The 22,006-nt window shown below is 38.7% G+C and overlaps 1 protein-coding gene across 6 annotated transcripts in view; it reads right to left on the bottom strand.

Moving 5' to 3' along the window:
* Positions 1 to 22,006, bottom strand: part of ACSL3 (acyl-CoA synthetase long chain family member 3) — a 56,541-nt gene that overhangs the window by 5,797 nt on the left and 28,738 nt on the right. For 4 of the 6 annotated variants that reach the window (XM_074911788.1, XM_074911790.1, XM_074911789.1 and 1 more), the window contains 11 exons: positions 14,931 to 15,040; positions 13,554 to 13,692; positions 11,820 to 11,970; positions 11,110 to 11,233; positions 10,761 to 10,832; positions 10,129 to 10,268; positions 9,253 to 9,425; positions 8,094 to 8,168; positions 6,942 to 7,133; positions 5,536 to 5,650; positions 710 to 867 (listed from right to left, as the gene is read on the bottom strand). In XM_074911788.1, the coding sequence (XP_074767889.1) occupies positions 710 to 867; positions 5,536 to 5,650; positions 6,942 to 7,133; positions 8,094 to 8,168; positions 9,253 to 9,425; positions 10,129 to 10,268; positions 10,761 to 10,832; positions 11,110 to 11,233; positions 11,820 to 11,970; positions 13,554 to 13,692; positions 14,931 to 15,040 (1,449 nt within the window). Of the gene's footprint in view, positions 1 to 709; positions 868 to 1,066; positions 1,261 to 5,535; positions 5,651 to 6,941; positions 7,134 to 8,093; positions 8,169 to 9,252; positions 9,426 to 10,128; positions 10,269 to 10,760; positions 10,833 to 11,109; positions 11,234 to 11,819; positions 11,971 to 13,553; positions 13,693 to 14,930; positions 15,041 to 22,006 lie in introns of those variants that run through there. The other 2 variants (XR_012634030.1, XR_012634031.1) reach the window with 2 other exon arrangements.

The following is a 22,006-nucleotide window of genomic DNA, read 5'->3' as shown; positions in this document are numbered from 1 at the left end:
CACTGCCTCTTCCCATAGAAGAGCTCGGCAGAACCAAACTGAACTAGCAGATGGCAGGGTAAAAACAAACGAGGCATTTCTTCATACGAACACAGCTGAGCTATGCAACTCTGCCACAAGACAGTACGGTTACTGAGGCAGAACTGAGGCAGAATATTTACATAGCTTCAAAACACATCTAGAAGAGTTAATGAAAGAAAAGTCTACTGAAAATTATTAACTACAAAGACCCTGCTTTCATGTTTAGGAAACCCCTCAGGTGCAAGTCACTGGAAGCTAGAAGAGCCCCTGTCACCATGGGCTTATTTCAACTATGCATAGATATGTAGCATGGGAGACTGCAAAATATCCAACACACATATCATGGATCTACAGATGACCCACATTCTTTTGGACCAGCAGCTAAGGCCAGAAGATGCTACAGGATATTGTAAATAGTGCCACACACAAATATATATAGGGTACTGAACTGAGTTCGTTAAGTTTGTCCTGGTTTTATCTTCTTTCCTCAGCTCTTGGCCATGGTAAAAAAAAAAAATTTACATGAACCAAAAGGACTGACTCAAGTCATGTTTTGTTGTTGGGGTTTTTTTCATGAAAATTTCACTTTCTACAGATTCTATGAAATATATACACTCAAGGACATATTTTTATCTGTTTCACAGACATTACAGTTGACAAAGTTAATACCATCTACCCAGCTACTTACCTGCCATGGCAGCCTCAGCTAGCACCTTCAGTACCTCTTTTTCCATCTCAGGACTATTACAGATCTCTTCCCAGGTTCCTTTAAATCCTTTCTTTCGAGCTAGTTCTGCAAGCTCCTTTTGATTTGGCACAACAAATCCAATGACATAAGAATGGAAACTGAGAAGTATAATGTACTTTAGTATAAATTTTGTAAAGTTAACACATCTTCAAAAGTAACAGTTCAAGTTGAGGGGTTTGCACTTCATACAGAGATATTGCTCTTAACAGTTGGCTTTTGTTCACCTGATAATCTTTCTGAAATAGTACACAAATTACCTTTGCCTGCTAAAAGTAAGTAGAAAGAGAAGCTACTTACCTTACAGCAACTGGATTGCTTCAAGGTGTGCTGTCCATATGCATATTCCACTGTGTCTCATGCTCAAAGCTTTGGGGAAGCAGTACCCATACGATGTCAATGCGCCCTGCCTCTCCTCATGTTTTGCTTCCCGGTATGAAGACTGGTGTGCGGCTTCCCTACCTCAGTTTCCTCTCAACTGCAGAATCCAGTTACTGTAGAGGAGCAGAGGACTGCAGTGAAGAGGGGTTGGAGAGCAGGTTGTGGAATGAGCATATGCACAACACATCTCAAAGGACGCCTGCTTCTGTAAGGGAAGTGGCTTCTCTTTCTCTTTCAAGTGATTGTCCATACGCTCACTCTAGTGTTGGCAATCTTTGTCTGCTCCTGGTATGCCTAGAACATACGAAGCTGTGATCTCAAAATCTTTGGAAAACACTGAAGCATAATTCACACTGAAACAGGTATTTAAGATTTTTCAAATGGTGTAAACCTTAGGGAAAACATGAACAGAACCTCACAAGGCAACTCTACACATTCTAACAAGGCAGATCACAGAGAGATGAAAGCAATCTTGGATGATCATCTAATTCACTCACCTGCCTTGAAGCAAGGTCAGCTGCATCTAACAGATGTTTGTCTAACCTGTTCTTAAACGTTAGGCAAACTTTAATGCAAATACTTCATTATTCTTAGCACTGGTAAGCTGTTTGATGACTATTCCTGACTCTTTCTCTCTGCAGTTTGCATTAGCTGTATTTTCATACAGCCATTAGTCAGATGTTCCTCTCCTTTCCACAGAAGCCACTGATTTGTTCACAGACTGTTACTATTTTTTTTTTCTTCTCATCTTTCTAGTCTTCCTTCCTTTCTTAAATTTCTTTAGGAATTTAAGCATTGTCCTTTCCTCCTAAGTCATGTATCAGAGATCTCTGACCAGGTGTTCCCATTTTTCTCCTGGACTCTTTTGAAGAGGTACACCTTTTCTGAAGCATCGCATGTGGAACTCAGACCCTTTAATGCTTGGTAGAGCACAAAGATCACTGTGCATATCACAGGCTATACATCTGACTATGCCATATTATTTACCTTCTTATAACAGCATGGGACTTGTTGACTCATGCCAGCTTCTACAGAACTGCTACCAGCTGGTGGTCTTCATCCTGTATTTTTGCAGTTTATTTAGGTGTAATTATATCTCCCCTCTTTAAACTGACTGCTATTTTCAAGAAAATCTCTATCTAGTCAAGCTTGCTCTGAATTCTAATCCTGTCCTCCACTGTACTTTTGGTCCTGTACCACCTTAACCAACTACAGATTTATTAGATCTTTTCAACCCTCACCAGATAGATCATTAATGCAAAAATATAGAACCTTAACCCTGGTATGGAGATAACTTTATCTTATCCTTTAAAGTCTCCAAGATAATTTCAAAATACTAACTTTAAAATACCCTTTTGGTTACTGTACATCACAATTTTTCCTTTGTTACTGGTATGAATTATAATGGACATCTGATAGCAGCTGTGAAGACTGCACAGAAGTCCATTATAAATACAGGCTTGCCTGGCATTATCTGTCAACAAGCTTTGCCTATTGGCTGACTTGAAACCATTCTCATTTTCCTCTTATTAGGAATGTAAGCAGTACAGATTAACCCCAGTATCACTTATGGCTTGCATCTCACCCTCTGCCTTTGCCTCTCTCTGATCCCCCCTCCCTCCCCCTGACTCATGGTAACCTCTGTACTGAACCCTTGTAACTTGGTCTAGGGTCTACTCTGTAATGTGTGTGGATTATGTATGAAGGCATCCACAACACAAAGGACCAGCGCTTTCATCCCTGGTTTCTGCAGTCTTCTGACATGCTTAAGGTCACATCCAGCAATACCACCAGTGCCTCAAGGGATAAGCAGCATATACAAGTAATCAGTTGGCTGGGTAAGCCTCAAACTTTTGATTCATCTAAAATTCAGCCTCTTGAGTAGAAGCATGCTTCCTTTGGACAAAAGGGTTCATCCAACTATGCTTTTTCCTAGCAAGAGCACCTTAGAACTTACAGCTCCTGGAATGTGTAGCTTTTCATTCTGTACCACTAAGTTATATCTTCGCTTGTTGCAGTTCAAATGCTAAAGCACTTTTTTTCTTGAAGCATCTTGAAGACTGTATCTTCTCTCTGGAGCAGTTACTTCCCCTCACTACTATTTCTTCTACAGATCTTCTGAATATGATAGCTTCTTCATAATAGCAGTAAGAAGAAAGACATTTTCAGAATTTGAATAAAGAGAGGTCCTGATGTCTATCTCCTCCATGCTAAGAAATATTGCCCAAATCTGTGTCTTACACTAGGCATCTTCATTCCCTTGTTGTGCTTGAGATCCTACCCGAGTATGGCCCTCAGACCTATGGTAAAAGGCACATATAGTGGTGCTACATGTCTGTATCACCATTTCTATTCTGTAAAGTCTGGTCCTTATCGGTTCTCCTTGAGCTTCCTGCTGAGAACTCCCTTGGTTTCTTTGCCATGTTTGTTCATTCCTCAGGTAACTGAACTACTCATTTTCCTGATGTGATGCTTGAGACCCCCTGAATGCCTTTTGGATGGGTGAAGTGCTGATATAACAGTAGGAGTCTCCTCTGAAGGAGCTTTGCTCAAGATTCCTTTCAGCAAACATTTTACTCCTTATCTCACTCAGCATTTTGTCTGAAGTGGTCAATTTAAATAGCTTTTGAAACAGCGATATCATTCAAACACTTTTGATTCCCTGCTACCATGCTCAGAGGAGCTTTGCACCCCAAGATCTAAGCTCACAGACTTAACCGCTTTGTGAAAGTCTGCCCTCCTTGTCCTTTTATACGTGGAAGATAGAAAAGCTACGAATGAATGAAGGACCCCTCTTGCATATGAGGCCACCAAGGCAAAAATAAGGAGAGACAGGATATAAGAAAGGTCATAGGCACTGCAAACAAAAAGTCTCTGAGCTCATGCTGCTGAGTACATACCCACAATGAAATGTGCATATAGACAATCATTCAGAGAATCTGTATTACAGGGCTACTTATGCTAAATTACACACATGAAAGTATTAAGAAGAAATACAGCAGCCACATAAAAACCAATCTGGAATGTACTTGGACTCGGTAAACTGCCTTTAAAAACTGCTCACAGGTTTTCCTATTTTTATGTAATAGACAAGACACAAACTATGAGAGTCAAGTGCCTGTGTGACAAGTGCATTTTAGCCTCCGATGTTATGCTGACCTGGCAAAATTTACACAAAATTTGATAGTACAACTCCAATAGTGAACTTCAATCCTAGAACAACAGAAATCACCATCTGTAGGAACCTTTTTTATCCATAGACTATAGAGGGTGCTCAGAACAGGCACATAACCTCAGACAGTCAAAGCAAGCAAACATGAGACTTGCCCAACAGGTCAAAACCACAAATAAAGCTTAATATAACAGAAGTTTTCTCAGCAGTGGCATACCCAATGCATGTTACCCTATTAATCCAAACCTGTCAAAAGTGAAGCTACAGGATTACTACCATTAGTTAACACATAAAAATACCACAGAGAACCAGGTGAACAAACCAAAAGTTAATTTTGTATTTATTACCACTGAGCAATTCTCTGGTATGCTTGTCTTGGCCTTTTTCAAGTTAGAAAGTCAGGCTTTTTTTAGCTGTACATGAAATCAGAGTCTGATTGTTCAGAAGCTTCAAAACGACTTTCCAAACATCAGAAGTGACAACAGGAAACAAAGACCACCTGAAGTATATTTATACATGTAAATCTATATTATGCATGGGTAAGAAATTCTAGAAATAGAAACTTAAGACATGTTTTGAGTCCTGATATACCTAATTTACTAGTACACAGGAAAAGCTAATAGAAAGGACATTTGACCACCATTTATTAATTGTGTGTTTGCATAGAATTTACTGAGCATTTTCTCTCAAGCTTCAAGGCTTCTGCTGGTGTACTGCAGGGGTTAAAGTCTTTTTAATGCGCAAGCCAGCTTCTAGGCTGTTGGTGATTTTTTCTCCCCACCTTTCTCTAAAGTATAACAGTACTTCCTCTGAACAGCAGCAGTACTTCCTCTGAAGAACAGGTCAGGACAGAGCTAAAACCAGCAAGGAACAAGGTGTCCTAGGGCTTCTACAGGTAATAAACTCTAACATGCTTCAGTGATGTCTGTTATGAATGCAGTCAGCATTTAACTGCTTTTCAGACTGGGAAAAAGGGAATAGAAGAGACTCATTCTTGGCAGTTTCCAATGAATGACGAAAAAATGGGAAAGGAAAAATAAAAACATTTCAGTTGGTTTAATTTTGATAGAGGGAAATTACTCCATTGTATTGTAAGTAAAATACTGTTTCAACTGGTTTATAAAATTCCACACATTCAGCAACAAAAAATTCTGCTTATGGCTTCAGTAGGACAGACAAAGAATACAGCAGTAACAAAGTATCAGCTGCCTCTTACCTGCTTGCATATGCACAAATATTATCTACCAGTGGAAGATTCTTTAGAGCTGCTTCTACTTTGCCAAGAGAAACGTATTCTCCTGCCTGGAGTTTTACAAGATCTTTTTTACGATCTATTGAGGAAAAAAGGAATTAAATTTTAATTACAGAACACAAAACTTTAGACACTGATTTTATACTTTTTGGAAATATATGTGTAAGTGCCAAAGGGTAATCTGACTCGTGTTTGGTGAATGTACCAGAAACATTTAATACCAGGTTTCCAGACCTTGCATTTAATCAATCTGTCCATCACATAAAAACAAGATACATTTCAATTCTATGAATTTTCTGCCTTTAGAACAGCGCTTCACATATTATAGCACTGTCATGTGAATGGAAGACAACTAGGATTATGCAAAAACCAGTGTTTGGCTAGAAGCACACAATTTGTGCTGTCTGGTCCAGACGCTAAGGCAGGAGATGCACCATTTGGTGACTTTTTGTTATTTATTCCCAGGCTAAATCTGTATTTAAAGAGCAACTGTCCACCTGTTATATGAAACACAATAGGAACCGCAAACAAAGCCCAAATTACTGGAGCTTATTGTATATAGCCCCAAAGAAGTCAAAGCTGACTACAAGGCCTTACCCACCCCTCTGTGATGGCAGCCAGGAGTACCTCTCCTTTGTTATACACCTTCCTGCTGCTTTGTGCAACCAGACAGGGCAGTCTTGTAGCTGATATATTTGACCAGTGCAAGGCAGCTGCAATGGGACCTATGGTTCTTCTCAAAAAATAAACCAGATAAGCTTAGTTTTCAGGATTAAAGAGCACCCTGAATCATCCACTGACTTCAAGAGAGACACCTGATAGTTTATAGGGCACTATTTTTGTGTCTGCAGGTGTCAAAGAATTATGAGCCTGTCACAGGGTTATGTATAACACCTTTACCTTAATATATTTTTTCCCCTAGTTCCTTTATGACAAAGGGACATTCTGATTATAAAGAATGGAAAGATTAAAAAAAGGCTTATTTAATCCTGAGCACATATTACCAAAAGAGCTCTTTCACTGAATCAAATTCTCTACTTACAAAATTATAAAGTGTAAGGCAGCTTATCTAGCTCTATTAGCTTATATTTAACTAATTACTACCCAGCCTCACTAACAGAGTGGAGTCAATGTTAAGACTGTTTTAAAAGGAAGCAATTGTTTTAAAAAACAGCTTTTAAAACACACAATCAAATTGATATTAATATTTCAGAATTTCCCTGGGATACATGGTAGGGCTTCAGACTGCATGCCAAGATATGTAGATTTTTGGTTAATTACAGTATTTATCAGTCCTGAAAAATGTGTGTGTGTATATATATGTGTGTATATATATATATATATATGTTCACCTGAATTTATTAACTCACCAATAATTTTTAGACATCCATCCTGATGAAATTCTCCAATGTCTCCAGTATGGAGCCACCTCTGCCCATTTTCATCAACACTGAAATCCTTTTTGGTTCGTACTTCATTTTTGTAGTAGCCCACAGTCACATTTTGCCCTCCAATAAGAATCTCACCTCTAGGATATGGTTTATCACTGTTGTAATATCCACCTAAAAGTACAGTTTTTATTAACAAGAATTAAAATACATTCAAAGCAAGAATTCCTGTTATTTTTACTAGTTAAATATAGAACTAAACACTTCAGTAAGTCCTTAGCTGAATTTACCACTTGTTACCAAATAGTTCAGTAAGAGAAGAGGTGGTTCCAATTCTTTTCAACATATAAACAGCTAATCAGCCTGTGTGTTTACAAACAGTGAAATACACACACACACACACACACACGGCAAATGCCACCTCTACAGCTTCATACAGGTTCAAATAAAAAAAAAAAATAAATTTTGCCTCAAATTTAGGCAAGAAAAAACCCTATATGGTTTCATATTAGCCCAAAACATCCTAAGTATTATTTCTACTGTACAATAAATAAAAGCCTATAGTGAAAGGAAATAGCTTAAATATATTTCAAACTTCATTAAATATATTTTATATAACACCCATTAAGTTTCTATTCCATATTCCAATTTTATATTATTTTATTAATATTAAGACTATTTTAAAATGATTTTCAGTGGTATACACTTCAGTTGAAGTCTCCTGAATCCAGCACCTCTAAGACACAACGTACAAGACCTGCACCCTGTCCTGCAAGAATACTGACCTAAATCAGAAAGAGGTACAGTGCTGTATACATTTATACAATGTGCATATACAATCACAGTGACTGGAATAAAAGAGATAGTATAGCCAGAGTGTCATAATACAACCTAGTCAAATGTCACTTGCCTTGATAGCTTCCATCTAGATATTTGTACGTTTAAAAACCAGTGAGGGATTTCTTTTACCATATTTCTCCTCCAAGATCAAACTTCTATAGGCAGAAGTAGCATTTAAAATTGAAAAAGCCAAGAAATAATCTTCTAATTACTACCACTGAGCAAAGCCCACTAGAAAAATAGCTATATAAAGTTCTTACAAATACAGTATACTTTGATCACATAAGTTCTCACCTTCTTCCCAGTTCATTAACTTGATTTCACAACAGACCAAAGGTGCTCCCACTCTCCCTGTAGTGTAGTCCCAAACTAGAATTTAAAAAATAGCACTTTTCAGAAAAAGAATTTACCAAAACTGATTAGAAAAAAAAAATCTTTCTTGTCATGCATCTTATTTAGTGAAAATTAACTGCTACTTGTTTCTGAACTTTAATTCATAGAACAACTTTGAAGAGAACCAATGAATCTATCAAGGTAATACAGGTAAAATCCTTATCCTTCAAAGAGAATAGATGGCTGTATTTAGTCATATTGACACAGCTTTGATAGTAAACTGTCCATGTGGATCACGCTTTAGAAGTGGCACAACAATTTTAGTGTTTGCTGAACTCCGAAATAAGTAGCAATATTTCATAACCATTCAGGGATTCTATATTTTGATTCACCTTCCTGAAGTCTCAATCCCAAACACTTCTGCATCTGGGCACCTTCCCAAAAGAGCCTCACTGGAGACTACATCACTTGTATTACAGTTCCACCTTTTTTTTTTCCCCCCAAGCTACTGAAGAAGCCATTTCCAAAGACTTCTTGGAATAAAAACCACATCACAGCAGTTTGTGTTGTCACAAAGGAACACAGTACATGTTCTACAATTCAGCATAATCTAGCAATGAACCTCAGATACAACTCCTAGGTAGATCACGCCATTGCCAAAAAATAGAAGCTCTGACCATTCCTGCCACCAATGAATATGAGTGAAACTTTAGGACTAAAAGGCAAGTGAAACCATTAAGTTCTGCTATATGAAATTGAAATCTGGTGCAGGCTTTTGTATTCCATTTTTTTATTTTCCTAATGTCTCAATATACTCACCAAAATTAGAAATAATTTATTCAGTTCAACTGGTAAGTGCAATAATGCCAAATCCCATTCACACTATTACAGGTTTCTCTGTCGCAAATGAGAACATTCATTTTGTACGTAGGTCACCAGCTTTAGCACAATGTGTCAAACTTGGTACTCCTACTGTTTTATACATTTATGATTACAAGTAATTCTCTGTATTCCTCAATTATGTATGGTGGCATACACCAAATAAAGAGACTGTCAAAGATGGTACATGCAGAGAGCTCTGCAGAGACCACAGCACACAGCGGGATGCACCGACACCAACCTTCCGTGATTGTGCCAGCTCCAGCTGATTCAGTTAATCCATACCCCTGTCCTACAGGGCAACAGAAACAAATGTTCATAAACCGCTGAGTTGCTGCAGAGAGCGGAGCTCCTCCACAAAGCAGGATGCGAATTTTTCCACCTAGCAGCAGTCGTACTTTCCTGAAAATAAGGCTAAAATACAAATATAAGAGTATGTATTTGTTGCTTAAAACCAAAACAAGAGCACACTGAATTCTGTATCTAAACTGAAAGTTTCCACCACCTTCAAATACATCTCTATGGCATTCAAGGAAAACTTTGAAGGAGCACATTTAAGTTTTCAAAAACACAAGCACAGATTTCTAAGCTTTCTTCCACATTCTAATTTGAATATGGATTAAATGTTTTGAGAACTTAGATTTACTAACACAGTAAAGTTCTGTGATTTTTCTCCTCAAAAATACTTTAAACAAGCTGTATAAATTTTGCACTTATCTGAAGTCTCACTAAAGTTAGGAGTTGGACTCAGTGATCCTTAGAGTTCCTTCCAACTTGAGATATTACATGATTCACTTCTGTGAAAACGTGGTCTACAGCCATCTATATCAGACTTCCCATCTTACACAAGAACTGCATAAATCCATTATTAAAGTCCTGATTAAAATAACACAATGAATATAAAACTCCTAGCAGTTTCAAGTTATAACACTTGGGTTTATATATTTACTGGTAATTTATCACACAAACTTGTTTGTTGTTTCAATTAATTAGAGACTTGTTCACATTCAAAGTGTCAACATTAAAACAAAGAAAAGCAACAAAAATAAGTGAGATACTGCTCATGTGGTAAAACTTTGATAAGCATTATTTTTGGTGCCAGTGAAAATAAAATTACCTATCGCAGAGTGGGGTACTGTAACCTTTGGAAATCTGTTCCATTTTGTAGTTGTAGGCCAATATAAATAGATTCCGCTGAAAACTAGTCATTTCATTCACTTTATTCATGACATTTTTGTAGATACGATCCATAATTTCCTAGTTACATAAAAAGATAAACTTTAACTCAAAGAAACAGAAATCCTAAGTTTAGTATGACAAAAAGGAAACATGATCTAGAAATTTTAGTACGTTTCAGATGACATCCCACTCCCAGGTTGTTTCCTCTTCTATTGCTAAGAGATAGCAAGATGTTCACACAAAGAAGGAAATAAAACATCTGAGCAGGAGCACTAGTTAACGACAAGTTGCCTGCTGCCAACTATCTTTACTCCATTTATTTATGATGATGAGCAATAGATGACTAATTAAAATGGCAATCTAATCCTCATAGCTATTTAAACTTTGAAAACGTTGACACTCATATGATGAAAGTTTATCCCTAACATACAAATAAACACCCAAAATATTATTTTAAGCTACTTTAACATCAAAGGTTCTACCTTCTTTATTTAAATGAACATTGCATTAATTTTGTTGTTGAAAATTTGAATTATATTTTAAAATAATTTTAAAAATTCAGTTTCTTACCGGGACAGCTGCCATTAGGGTTGGCTTAAGTGTGGTAACATCACCTTTGCTTCCTTTCTTTATTTTAGAGGACTAAAGTGAAGAACAAGTTTACTAGCAGACACATTCAAGATTTTTAACATGAGAAACTAAGTGACATAGCACATCTTTCAAACAATCATTTTCATTTAAATTACATTTTAACAATTAAAACTAGTCCAGAGTACCAGTCATAACCACCAATACCCCGTTTCATGAATTGTAGAAAAGAAGATTTGTTACACTGTTTTTAAAGAAATATTACAAAGATGTGGTGTGAGTAATTAAGTGGTTTTTTTTTTTTTTAACATAACTTACATCTACAACATACCTGGTCAGCTAACGTCTGAGGTGAAGAGTAACCAATGCGGCATCCATGAGACAGACACACAAGCTCAGCACTCAGCTCCAGAACATGGGCAAGAGGCAAATAGCCAATATAAACATCTTTTTCCCTGTTAAGATTTTAAAAGATAGGTTTGTGTTGTACCATTAGAGTCCTCAAATGAGTCATTAAGATAAATTTACACAAAGCTTACTGCAGAACAGTGGAAAAATGCCTTTGAGCTTGAGAACATATTTCAAATAATATGGGTTTTGTTTCAAGAGTTGCACAGTACACACTGCAGGTTTAAGGCACGAACAAAGTGCGATTGTTACTCATCTCAAGACAATTAACCATGTGTTGCAAAGGCAACTCTGTGGACAAGATTAAAAACTGCACCAAACAGAAAGAAACCACAGAATTTAACACTAACCAAAGGAAGCACTGCTTAGGAAGGCTTTCAACCACTTCAGTGCAAGCTGGCCTCACAGGCTTTTGTGTCCTGGTCTTGCCCACACACAGAAGACAAGAGAACAAACTGCACATGTAACAGTCATGTCATTTAATTCAGTACTGGAAGATGCTTAGACATCAGTGCATAGTAGGATTTGTCACAAAGCAACATAAACCAGTTAATATTTTACACAGTAATTAATCTAAAACTATACACAACTACACAATTCTTTATCTGACAGTAAGCAACTGTTGGTACATACCCCAGATTTGGAATCCTCTCAGCCATTCCAGTTATCCCAGCAATTATGTTGCAATGGGAGATCATAACTCCTTTGGGAACTCCTGTGGATCCACTTGTGTACATGATCACTGCAATATCCGAGGGCGCAGGCCGGGCCTGTGGTTTGTTTCCTGTAATTTGTGTTAAAAAAAGAGAATGTATAACGTGTGGAGTGCCTATCAGACGTGGAGATCTGATATACTAACATATTTCAGCTGTCATTCCAATAGAACACTACATGACTATTTCTATTACATTTTGCTTTCAGTTGAAAAGCTCATGGTCAAGCTTAAGTGCTTTCACAAAGAGTAGGAATTTCTTTGTATTAGCTGAGCAATACTTGAAGTAATTGTCCTAGTCTACCATGGCAACACTTTTTCTATTATGTTTCCCATATTCCTGCAGAGGAGAGAAAGATGGGCTGAGCTTTGGCTCCTCTAAAATGCCACTGAGCTTCACACCCCTAGGAAGGGATGCTGCACTGTTTCCATGCTGCCACAGGGTCAATCCCTGTTTGCAAAGGTACTGTCTCACGTGCTCCCTGGCAGGGGAACAACACGCTGCCTCATTTGCAACACCTGCAGCAAGACACTGTTGAGCAAACATGAGGTCTAATTTCTATAAATATTTAAAGAAAGTTCAGTAGTTTTAAAGTGGGTTTTTTTTAATACTTGCTCTGAAAGCAAGATGACACAAAACCAATTGTGTTTATTCAGAGGAAAAACTGCATAATGTGCAATATATGTGGCACAATATACACATGGAATGAGAAGAGTGAAAGCATATTTAATAATTTCCCACTCACTGAATCCTGCACAATAAACAGAGGAAAAAAAACCATAAGCAGCAGCTAATACTTAATATCGTATTAATTGAACATGCTTGGCCATAAACAATTCATTGTAGTAGTCCACAATTTGTGAATGGTTAACTTGATAATGATGTTCCTTTACTATAGTGTATACCTAAAAATATATACATGTGATATTTAAGAGACTGAAAAAAGGATTAGACACCTTTTCACATAGCACATAATAAATCTGAAGAAGCTAATGAATTATAGCGCTAATTTTTTGTGTTGTCTGAAACAGTTTTAAGAGTACATAAAACTGGTACATCAAAACCGGCAAACCACCTTTTAAAGAAATTGAGAGGTCACGATGTGTGGAGCAAACCTGTCATTCCCCTAAACATGAACAGCAGATGGATTAACCACCCACCCTACTCCTAAAATAAAATCCAATCCAACATTCATGTGTGTCTTCAGTGGTTAAAAGATTCTGAAAACACAAAGAATGAGAACAGAAGGAAGCAACTACTGAATATAATGAAATCTTAAGATACTAGGTTTAGCAGCTTTTCAGAGCCAAGAATAATAATTTGTTATGATAAAAGTTAAAACGCCTTCTGAAATTCTGAATTTTAATTCTAAAACTGTTACAGAGACTGGAAATAGATTCCAAGAAATTTACACACTAGGTTAATAATTTCAGAAATGCAATAAAAGTGACTAAGTTCTATTGGATTTAACTGGCTATTTAAATACCACAATCAAAGCAAAAAACCCCACAGATTTTATTTAAAGAAAAAGCAGAAGATAAAAGGTTAACCACTGCATAACTTCTTGAGATCTGCATTTTCCACAAGTCTATTCAACAGGGTCAAAGTAGGACAACAAATGAGATGATCCAAATAAAAAGAAGAGATAACTTACCAGTATCTGCCTTGGCACCCATAGCTTGCACCGAAGCCATAGTATGAACAATGACACCCTTAGGAAATTCTGACCATGTTGTTGGTTTGCCATCCACTGTAATAATATGCCGCAGCAGTGGAACTTGAGAAACAATTTCCTGTGAAAATGAACAGGCGTTCAGAAATCTTGTTCCAACAAGAGAAACAAACAAAAAAACCCAACAATAAACCCACATCTATTGTATTCATTACAAAAAAACATTGACATAAAATACTTGATAATTTAAAACATCAGAGGATAAACTTGTCTATGTCAAACACCTGCAAAACTTGAAACTTTCCACACGTAGATCTGCAGGACTGATTGAACTTTTCACTTAGAAGTCCAAAAACTTCTCCAATTACTTACTGATCTGGGTCTTATTTCAAGAAAAGCCCACAAATATGACTGCAATGATTTGCAGTAGAGATAAATGACCTTCCATATTCATAGAACGCTGAGAGAAGCTGGCGATGCTGAGCTCACAGTAATATTTATGTTGTTCCTTGATTATTACTATGCTATTTAAAATAAGCAACAGCTAGCAAAAACACAGAAAATTATTAGTTAAGCATTTCAAGCAAAAATGTGAGTTCTAAAACATTTATCAATATTCTAGTAGAAGAAGTAATTATCATAACAGAAGAAATTATCTTACTGCAAGCTGAAATAAATTTGCATTGTACATATACTCTCATCTAGTAACCTAAAAAAAAGTTTGGGAAATTCTCATTCAAAAATTCAGCAACAGAGCACAGTTTTTAATGTGAAAGGCCTAGTTCCCCCAGAACACATGATGATGAAACTCATGCTGATTAGTTGTTGCACTTAATGCATCCAGTCTGGGTCAGTAATTGACTGTTCTAATGTTTAATAAGCTTTCCTCCGTACTGGAGAACAACTCTAACTCATTGAGCACCCACCTGTAGATTTAAGATCCATTCTCTGCTGGGAAAACATCCAACAATAAATCAGGAAGATTATCATGTTTAACTATTTATATAGAGTTTATACATTTCTCTGTTCTTCCCATTTGCTTCAACTGTTAAATTTACAGGTATTAAACCCACCCAGAAACCATACTAGTTTATTGTAAAGATGTTGTTCCAGGCAGCACTGCAGCTCTTCAATAGGACAAATTGCTCATCCTGTTCTCCAGAGTCATTGAGGAGCCTAATCCCACTGAAGGCTAACTATTGTTTTTTCTGTACATGAAGACAGATACATAAATCTTATTCTAAACAGACATGTCTGTCCTATAGAAAGGCAATAAATCATTGTTCCATACAATGGAACCAGGCTTTTTAACAACAATGAACAGGTACACTGGAAAGAGACAGACAACAGTTTTCTGACCTTCAATTTTGTTTGCATCAATTCTTTACTAGTAATGATGGTGGTGACCTCCGTTTCATTTAGCCCATGTACTATTGCTGGGCCTCCCAGAGTAGCATACAGAGTAACAACTGAAACACAAAGTGGGAAAAAAACAGTGAATCTCTATGTTACGCTTTCAAGTTTAGTTTATGATAAAGGGCTGAGATTAACCTATTCTGTTCGGCAACACAGTAAAAATATTTGTCAACCAACATAAAGGTGGTATAGATTTATGTTTTGAAAAATATGTATTACAAGGATTCAAATACAGCATAATCTTCAGCTACTCCCAGAAGGAATAAAGAACCACCATCTATGTGACTGTTTACTTTTTTTCAAGGTCTAACTAGAGGCACCAAAACCACATTAGGTTATGTAATTCCCTTCTAGATCCACTCTCATACCTTCATAGCTTTAACCATTTTAAAAGTAGGCATCTGTTCTCAGTTTAATACAATGTTTAACAGTCCTGTTTTACACAGGAAAGAAAAGAGCTTTCATTTACATGACCTCTCTTTTCAGAATTTACATGCTCTGTTACTAGCCTTTTACAATTGACTGCTAATAAGAAATTATTATAACATTGTAATACATGTCATCAGCAGATTCTCACACACTGTAATAAAGCTGTGGCTATCACATTCTCCCATCTATTTAAAACAACATAATAAAGGTGTATTGGGTTTGTGTGGCCAGGTTTGGTAGCAGGGGGCTACAGGGGCGGCTTCTGCGAGAAGCTGCTGGCAGCCTCCCCCATGTCCCACAGAGGCAATGCCAGCCGGCTCCAGGACGGACCCGCCGCTGGCCCAGGCCGAGCCCGTCAGCCACGGCGGTAGCGCCTCTGGGATAATGTATTTAAGGAGAGAAAAAACCCACTGAGCAATTGCAGCCAGGAGAGAGGAGTCGGCACATGGAGAGAACCAGCTCTGCAGAGCCCCAGGTCAGTGCAGGAGGAGGGCAGGAGGCGCTCCAGGCCCGGGGCAGAGGTTCCCCTGCAGCCCGTGGGGCAGCCCGTGGGGCAGCCCGTGGGGCAGCCCGTGGGGCAGCCCGTGGGGCAGCCCGTGGGGCAGCCCGTGGGGCAGCCCGTGGGGCAGCCCGTGGGGCAGCCCGTGGGGCAGCCCGTGGGGAGGCAGCTGTGCCCCGCACCCAGGGGGGTCCGCGGGGGAGCAGAGACCCACCTGCAGCCCGGGGGGGACCCCACGCCAGAGCAGGGGGTGCCCGGAGGAGGCTGCGACCCTGTGGGAAGCCCGCGCTGGAGCAGGCTCCTGGCAGGGCCCCTGGCCCCGTGGAGAGAGGAGCCCGCGCTGGAGCAGGTTCCCTGGCAGGACTTGTGACCCCGGGGGGACCCTCGCTGGAGCAGCCTGTGCCTGAGGGGCTGCAGCCTGGGGGGGGACCCACGCTGGAGCAGGGGAAGGGTGTGACGAGGAAGGAGCAGCAGAGACAACACGCGATGAGCTGACCACAACCCCCATTCCCTGTCCCCCTGTGCCACTGGGGATAGGGAGGAGGAGGTAGGAGAAAGTCGGGAGTGAAGTTAAGCCTGGGAAGAAGGGAAGGGTGGGGGGAAAGGTGTTTTAAGATTTAGTTTTATTTCTAACTATCCTACTCTGATTTGACTGGTAATAAACTAATTTCCCCAGGTTGCATCTGTTTTCCCTGTGACTGTAATTGGTGAGTGATCTCTCCCTGTCCTTACCTCAAGCCATGAGCCTTTCATTATATTTTCTCCCCCCTGTACTGCTGAGGAGGGAGGAGTGTGACAGAGCAGCTTTGGTGTACACCTGGTATCCAGCCAGGATCTACCCACCACAGAAGTTTTAATCATCACAACCATTAGACACTGAACTTAAATCATGAGAAATACAGAATAACAAGGAAAGAAAATAGTTAGGAAGTTATTAGAAATGCCATTTCCTGTATTTAATAACAGCTCATTAGCAATAGAGTGTTAAACCGCAATAATTTTACATTAACAATTTTAAAATCATATTTAATTTCCTGCCATTTTAATGGAAACTGCATGAGAAAAGAAAAGGAAGAGACAATAAAAAGGCAGCTCAAAAAGGAAGAAAGGTATTGCAAAAAGCAATAATTTCCCATTTTCCAAGCAGAATGCTGAAGAGGAATATCTCAAAAAAGCTAAGGTCAATCAACACAATCATTAATAATTACATGAGTGCTGGAAGTTTTGTCACATTAGGTATCTGAATTTCTTTTGTATTTTAGTCTGTATTTAGCTGAATATTCAAAAACATAAGACACCCCATTGTACATTATGGCTTTAACTATACTATGTTCACTGCAGCAAAAATAAAAAATAAAATAAAATCAAACAATGTTGTATGCTAAGATTTGAAATCCAGGCAGTTACTAACCCAGTGTAGCATACTAAGGAAGAACTCAAAAGCAGTTTTCTTACACAAGAAAGTAAATAGTTGACCTCTACTTTTTTTTCCTTGTTAAAACAGTCCATCATAGTTCAGAACTGTTGCAGGGCAAATGCACATGCACTGTGTTTTCTTTAATTTGGTGGGAGCTAGTTCCCACGAGCTCTCTCTACTTACTGCAGTGACCCCTGTTATATAAACATCTAGCAGAAATTCAGTTTCCCCAAGCCAACAAGTAAAACCAAAACGACACACTGCCTGGAAAGAAAAGTATAATCTCTGAAATAACCATTTATGTAGTGGATTACCTATCCACAAATAAGTCCATCAAGGACAACTTAGAGCTATATGACAGAGCTAACCAGAAAGAGAGAGATACCATTTATATGATGGTGTACTGATACCATGGAGAGAAAAAAACCTGAGCAATGACTCTGATCTATGAAATTCTCACTTCTCCATCCTGGCACCTAAACCTTTTCAGGCAAGTTTAGGTAACTTTTTTCTCTCCTTGTTCGCTTGAAAACATACTGAGAAGGGGATTATCTTTTGTGTTCATCTTTACACATGCAATAGTAAAATTGAGTCTTTGATATCTGAACTACTGCTCTAGAAGTCTGACAAACAGAAAATTTAACTGCCACTAAACTTGCCAGCTAATATACAAAAACAAAGCCTTGCCCTAAAGAAATTAATAGAATGTTTGCCATTTATTTCAGTGTAACCAAAGTGTTAAACTGAGTCATTCTGGCATCCATCATAAATCAAAAATAAAAAGCAAAATATACCTTTAAAGGCTTTAGCCAAATCTATTCTGACAAAACCACTTCTGCTCAAGCTTCAGGAAGGTGTGACTGAAAAATGAAACATAACTTTCCCTATTTATTTCATTATTTGGTTATGTACTCAGGTGTTTTATTTGTCCACACTGGTGAAAAGCTCTTCACAGAGATGAAGAGGAGATACTTTGGAAGAAAACCTGTTTTCATATTAGTACTTTTTTTTCTATTTTTACTAGCAATCCCACTCTACCTCCTGCAAATACAAGACTCTGATAACTTCAAACAATGTGAAATTTACAATCAAGTAAATATTTCTAATCATAAAACTACCTGTTTGTGCAAGTACTCCAAAACAAACTTTCTTCATTTTAATTCTTTAGTACAAAAGGCATTCTCTCCAACACTACGTATGAAGCAGATGAACCTGCTCTCTTGACATCAGTTCTGGGCACATACTGTCAGATTTAATACACTTCCATTTGGAAAGAATGTCACAACACTACCACAGCAGTTAGTTGTTGTGAAACTTGTAAACTGAAAAATGCTAATATAAGTCATTCAGCAATGTCTTGCCACACTTCAACATCATCTGAATTTTATAATTCATTCAGCAAACTGACCACAAATACTGCATGATAATATTATCTGCTAACACACAAGTCAGCCAAGTTCACATAAGATGACATACAGCTTAGATGCTAAATACCACGTCAGACAGTGTGCTGAAGCACGTCTCAGTAAGGGAATTTGAAACATTAATCCAACAAAACTAAAAACACATGCATACCATTCTGCACACGACATCCATCCACTATCTCAGATAATTTTTTTTTTCCTCAAATTATGAAACCTTCCTAGGATTTGTAAGTGTACATCACTTCCAGAAAAAAATTAATTTATACAAGCCTTTGCATTTTATTCCCAGGATAGTCACTAGGAATCTAACAACTCAAAAGTGATAAAAGAGAACTGACATGGTATGAGACATGTAGTTTAAAGGCAACACAGGCATCTCATCTGAGAACAGCCTGTGCAGATTTCTGCTCTGGTAGGCAAGTCAACAGCAGTCACTCACTGAAGAAAGGACCAAAAATATCACTGAATTTAGGTTGGAAGGTACCTGGGAAGATCACCTGCACAAAACGAGAGTGCTCAGGGCCATGACCAGTCCAGTTTCAAGTATCTCCAAGGATCGAGACTTCACAATCACTCCAGGCTCCTATTCTGGTATTTAACCACCCTCACAACGAATAAGTTTGTCCTAACATCTAATCAAATTTTCATATGTTTCAACTTGTGCCTGTTGTCTCCAGTCTTATCAAAACACACCTTTGAGCAGAATCTGGCTTCATCTTCTCTGTACACTCCCATTAGATAGTTCTAGACAGCAACAAGATCTCAACTCACTCATCTTAATGCTGAACAGACCCTGCTCTGTCAGCCTCCCCTCATATGTCACGTTCTCCAACCCCTTCAGCATCTTGGCAGCCCTCCACTGGACTTGCTCCAGTATGTCAATGTCTTCCTTCCTACTGGGAAGCCACAAACTGGACACAGTACTCTAGATGTGGTCTCACTAGTGTCCAAAAGGGGGGGAAGGATCACTTCCCTGCACCTGCCCACTACACTCATGCTACTACCACCCAGGATGCTGTTGGCCTTAGCTGCAAGAAGGCACTACACATACTCATGGTTGACTTATTGTTCACCAGGTCCTTCAAGTCCTTTTCTACAAAGCTGCTCTCTATCCAGCTGCCCCCCAGCCTACACTGGTGCATGAGATATTCCAGCACAGAAATTTGTAACTGTCTTCACTGAACTCCACAAGGTTCCCACCAGCCAACTTTTCCTGTTTACAGGCCCCTCTGTACATCAGCTCTGCCCTCCAGTGTACTGGCTGCTCCCCTCAACTTGCTACAGGCTATGACCTCCTGTGTTTGCACTGTCCCATCATCCAGGCCTTCAATAAAGACATTAAACAGTATTGGACTCTGTATCAATCCCCGAGAGCTGGCAACTAACTTCATGCTACTGATTACAATCCTTTCAGCCAATATCCAATGAATTTTCCATCCATCTTACCATCTACTTAGCCAGTCTTTATCTGAATAGTTTGGCTGTACAGACCTATGGGAGATTAAAGGCCTTGCTCAAGTCACAGTATACAACATCCACTTTCTCCTTGTCCACAGACCCAGTTATCACAGAAGGCAAGCAAGCTGATTTTGAAAGGGTAGGGGCTAAGGCAATACATCCTGTAACCAATCCCACCCTTAAACTGAGGGAACAATACAGCGTAAAGGTATACATAAAATAAGCACTCAGGCCCACAGTAAAGACCTAATTAAATGAAAACTGCTTTATACTCATGAACATATGGCTCCTCAAACTGAAACAGACTCGTGCTTAGAGCAGAGAGGGACCATTTAAGATATAATTTGCTTGTTAGGCTTGCTTCCAAATTTTGAAAAAAGTCTAACTGATATATATCTTTAGTGTAGGTAGTTAGCAAATCAGGAATTTCTGCACATCTGGCTTTTGCAGCCCATCTCTTATTGAAGGAGAGAAAATCTAGCACGGGAGAGAAGAGGCCAAAGCATGTGAGGAAAAGCAGCTTCTAGAGTGCCTGGTGGGAAAATGAGAAATGTCCCCCTGAGAGCATCACAGAACCCAGCCAGGCTGAGCTTACAGTTAGGTAAATGACATATTAAGAAGTGATGAGGAAACAGACATTTGCAAAAACAACTCCTATACTGAGTTGAGATCAGCACTCAATAGGTTTCTCATGCCTAGAGCTCTTACACATACCCTTGTGCCTACACTCAGACTAGGTTAGGGTATACAGCAGGTTTCCCACTGTGGCAGAGATGTACCTCAGATACAGCTGTGGCCCTCTACATGGCTTGAGTGAAAGGGAAGTAAACTTGGCTTTGCATCTGTCTCTACCCTATGCAGCAAAGCTGTGCAAGGACATCTCCAGTCAGTCTGCCTTGTTCTGCTACTCCTCAAAGGCACCTCTCCAACAGAGCCTGCAACTGCCCAGTCCACACATTCTGCCAAGAAAGCACCTCCTCCTCCTTGAGCAGACTCAGCTCTGCCCCAACACAGTTTTTGGTCTCCACAATAAACAGCAGAAGACTAAAGGATCAGTAACTAGAAATTACAGAATAGGACTAAGACTGTCATCAGACAGAAGAGCCCAAAAGACACTTCTCTTATGGTCACTCCATGAGAAAATGAGGAGTATTGCCCAGGGCAGAGAACCTAGTCTCAGTCCACTGCCAGGGTTAAGGATCCAGTTAGTGTATGATTAAAACAGATACTATGAATGAGACAGACTGACTTTAAATAGCTCACCAAAACTAAACATAGTCTTAAGGTAGGTTTCTGAAATAATAACTTGGACTCAAGCTTGCCCTTGAGCATAATCTCAAATCAGCACCCAGGTTAAATTAGGATGCATTAAATGATATGCAATGGACTATAAGAAAGTCAAGAGGCAGAGAGAATTAAGAAAAATGTGTCAGCTCAGCCTAAGGTTTGTGTTAAGGAACGACTTACAGTTTACTAGTAAAGGAGTTACTAAGCAACTTTCTAATTAGAAAGAGGTCTCCAAAATAAGGTCAGGACTTACTCCTTTTCACTTTTTAGAGATAACAAATATGATAAACTCTAACCAAAATCAAAATTGAAGAAATGACAAAACACACAGTTAAAACAAAACTTACAGGAAGAGATGAAGGTTTGACGTCAACTCCTGAAACCAAGTCAATGAATTAATGTGTGATTTTTGTTTGTTTGTTTTTAGAAACTTAGAAATCTGTACCGATTTGAGATTAAAAGGAAATAAACCTCTCAAATTCACTGAGCAAGCTATACTTACTGA

This window comes from Athene noctua, chromosome 8, assembly GCF_965140245.1.
Source record: "Athene noctua chromosome 8, bAthNoc1.hap1.1, whole genome shotgun sequence".
NCBI lineage: Eukaryota > Metazoa > Chordata > Aves > Strigiformes > Strigidae > Athene > Athene noctua.
This window is presented reverse-complemented; position numbering and strand designations above follow the sequence as displayed.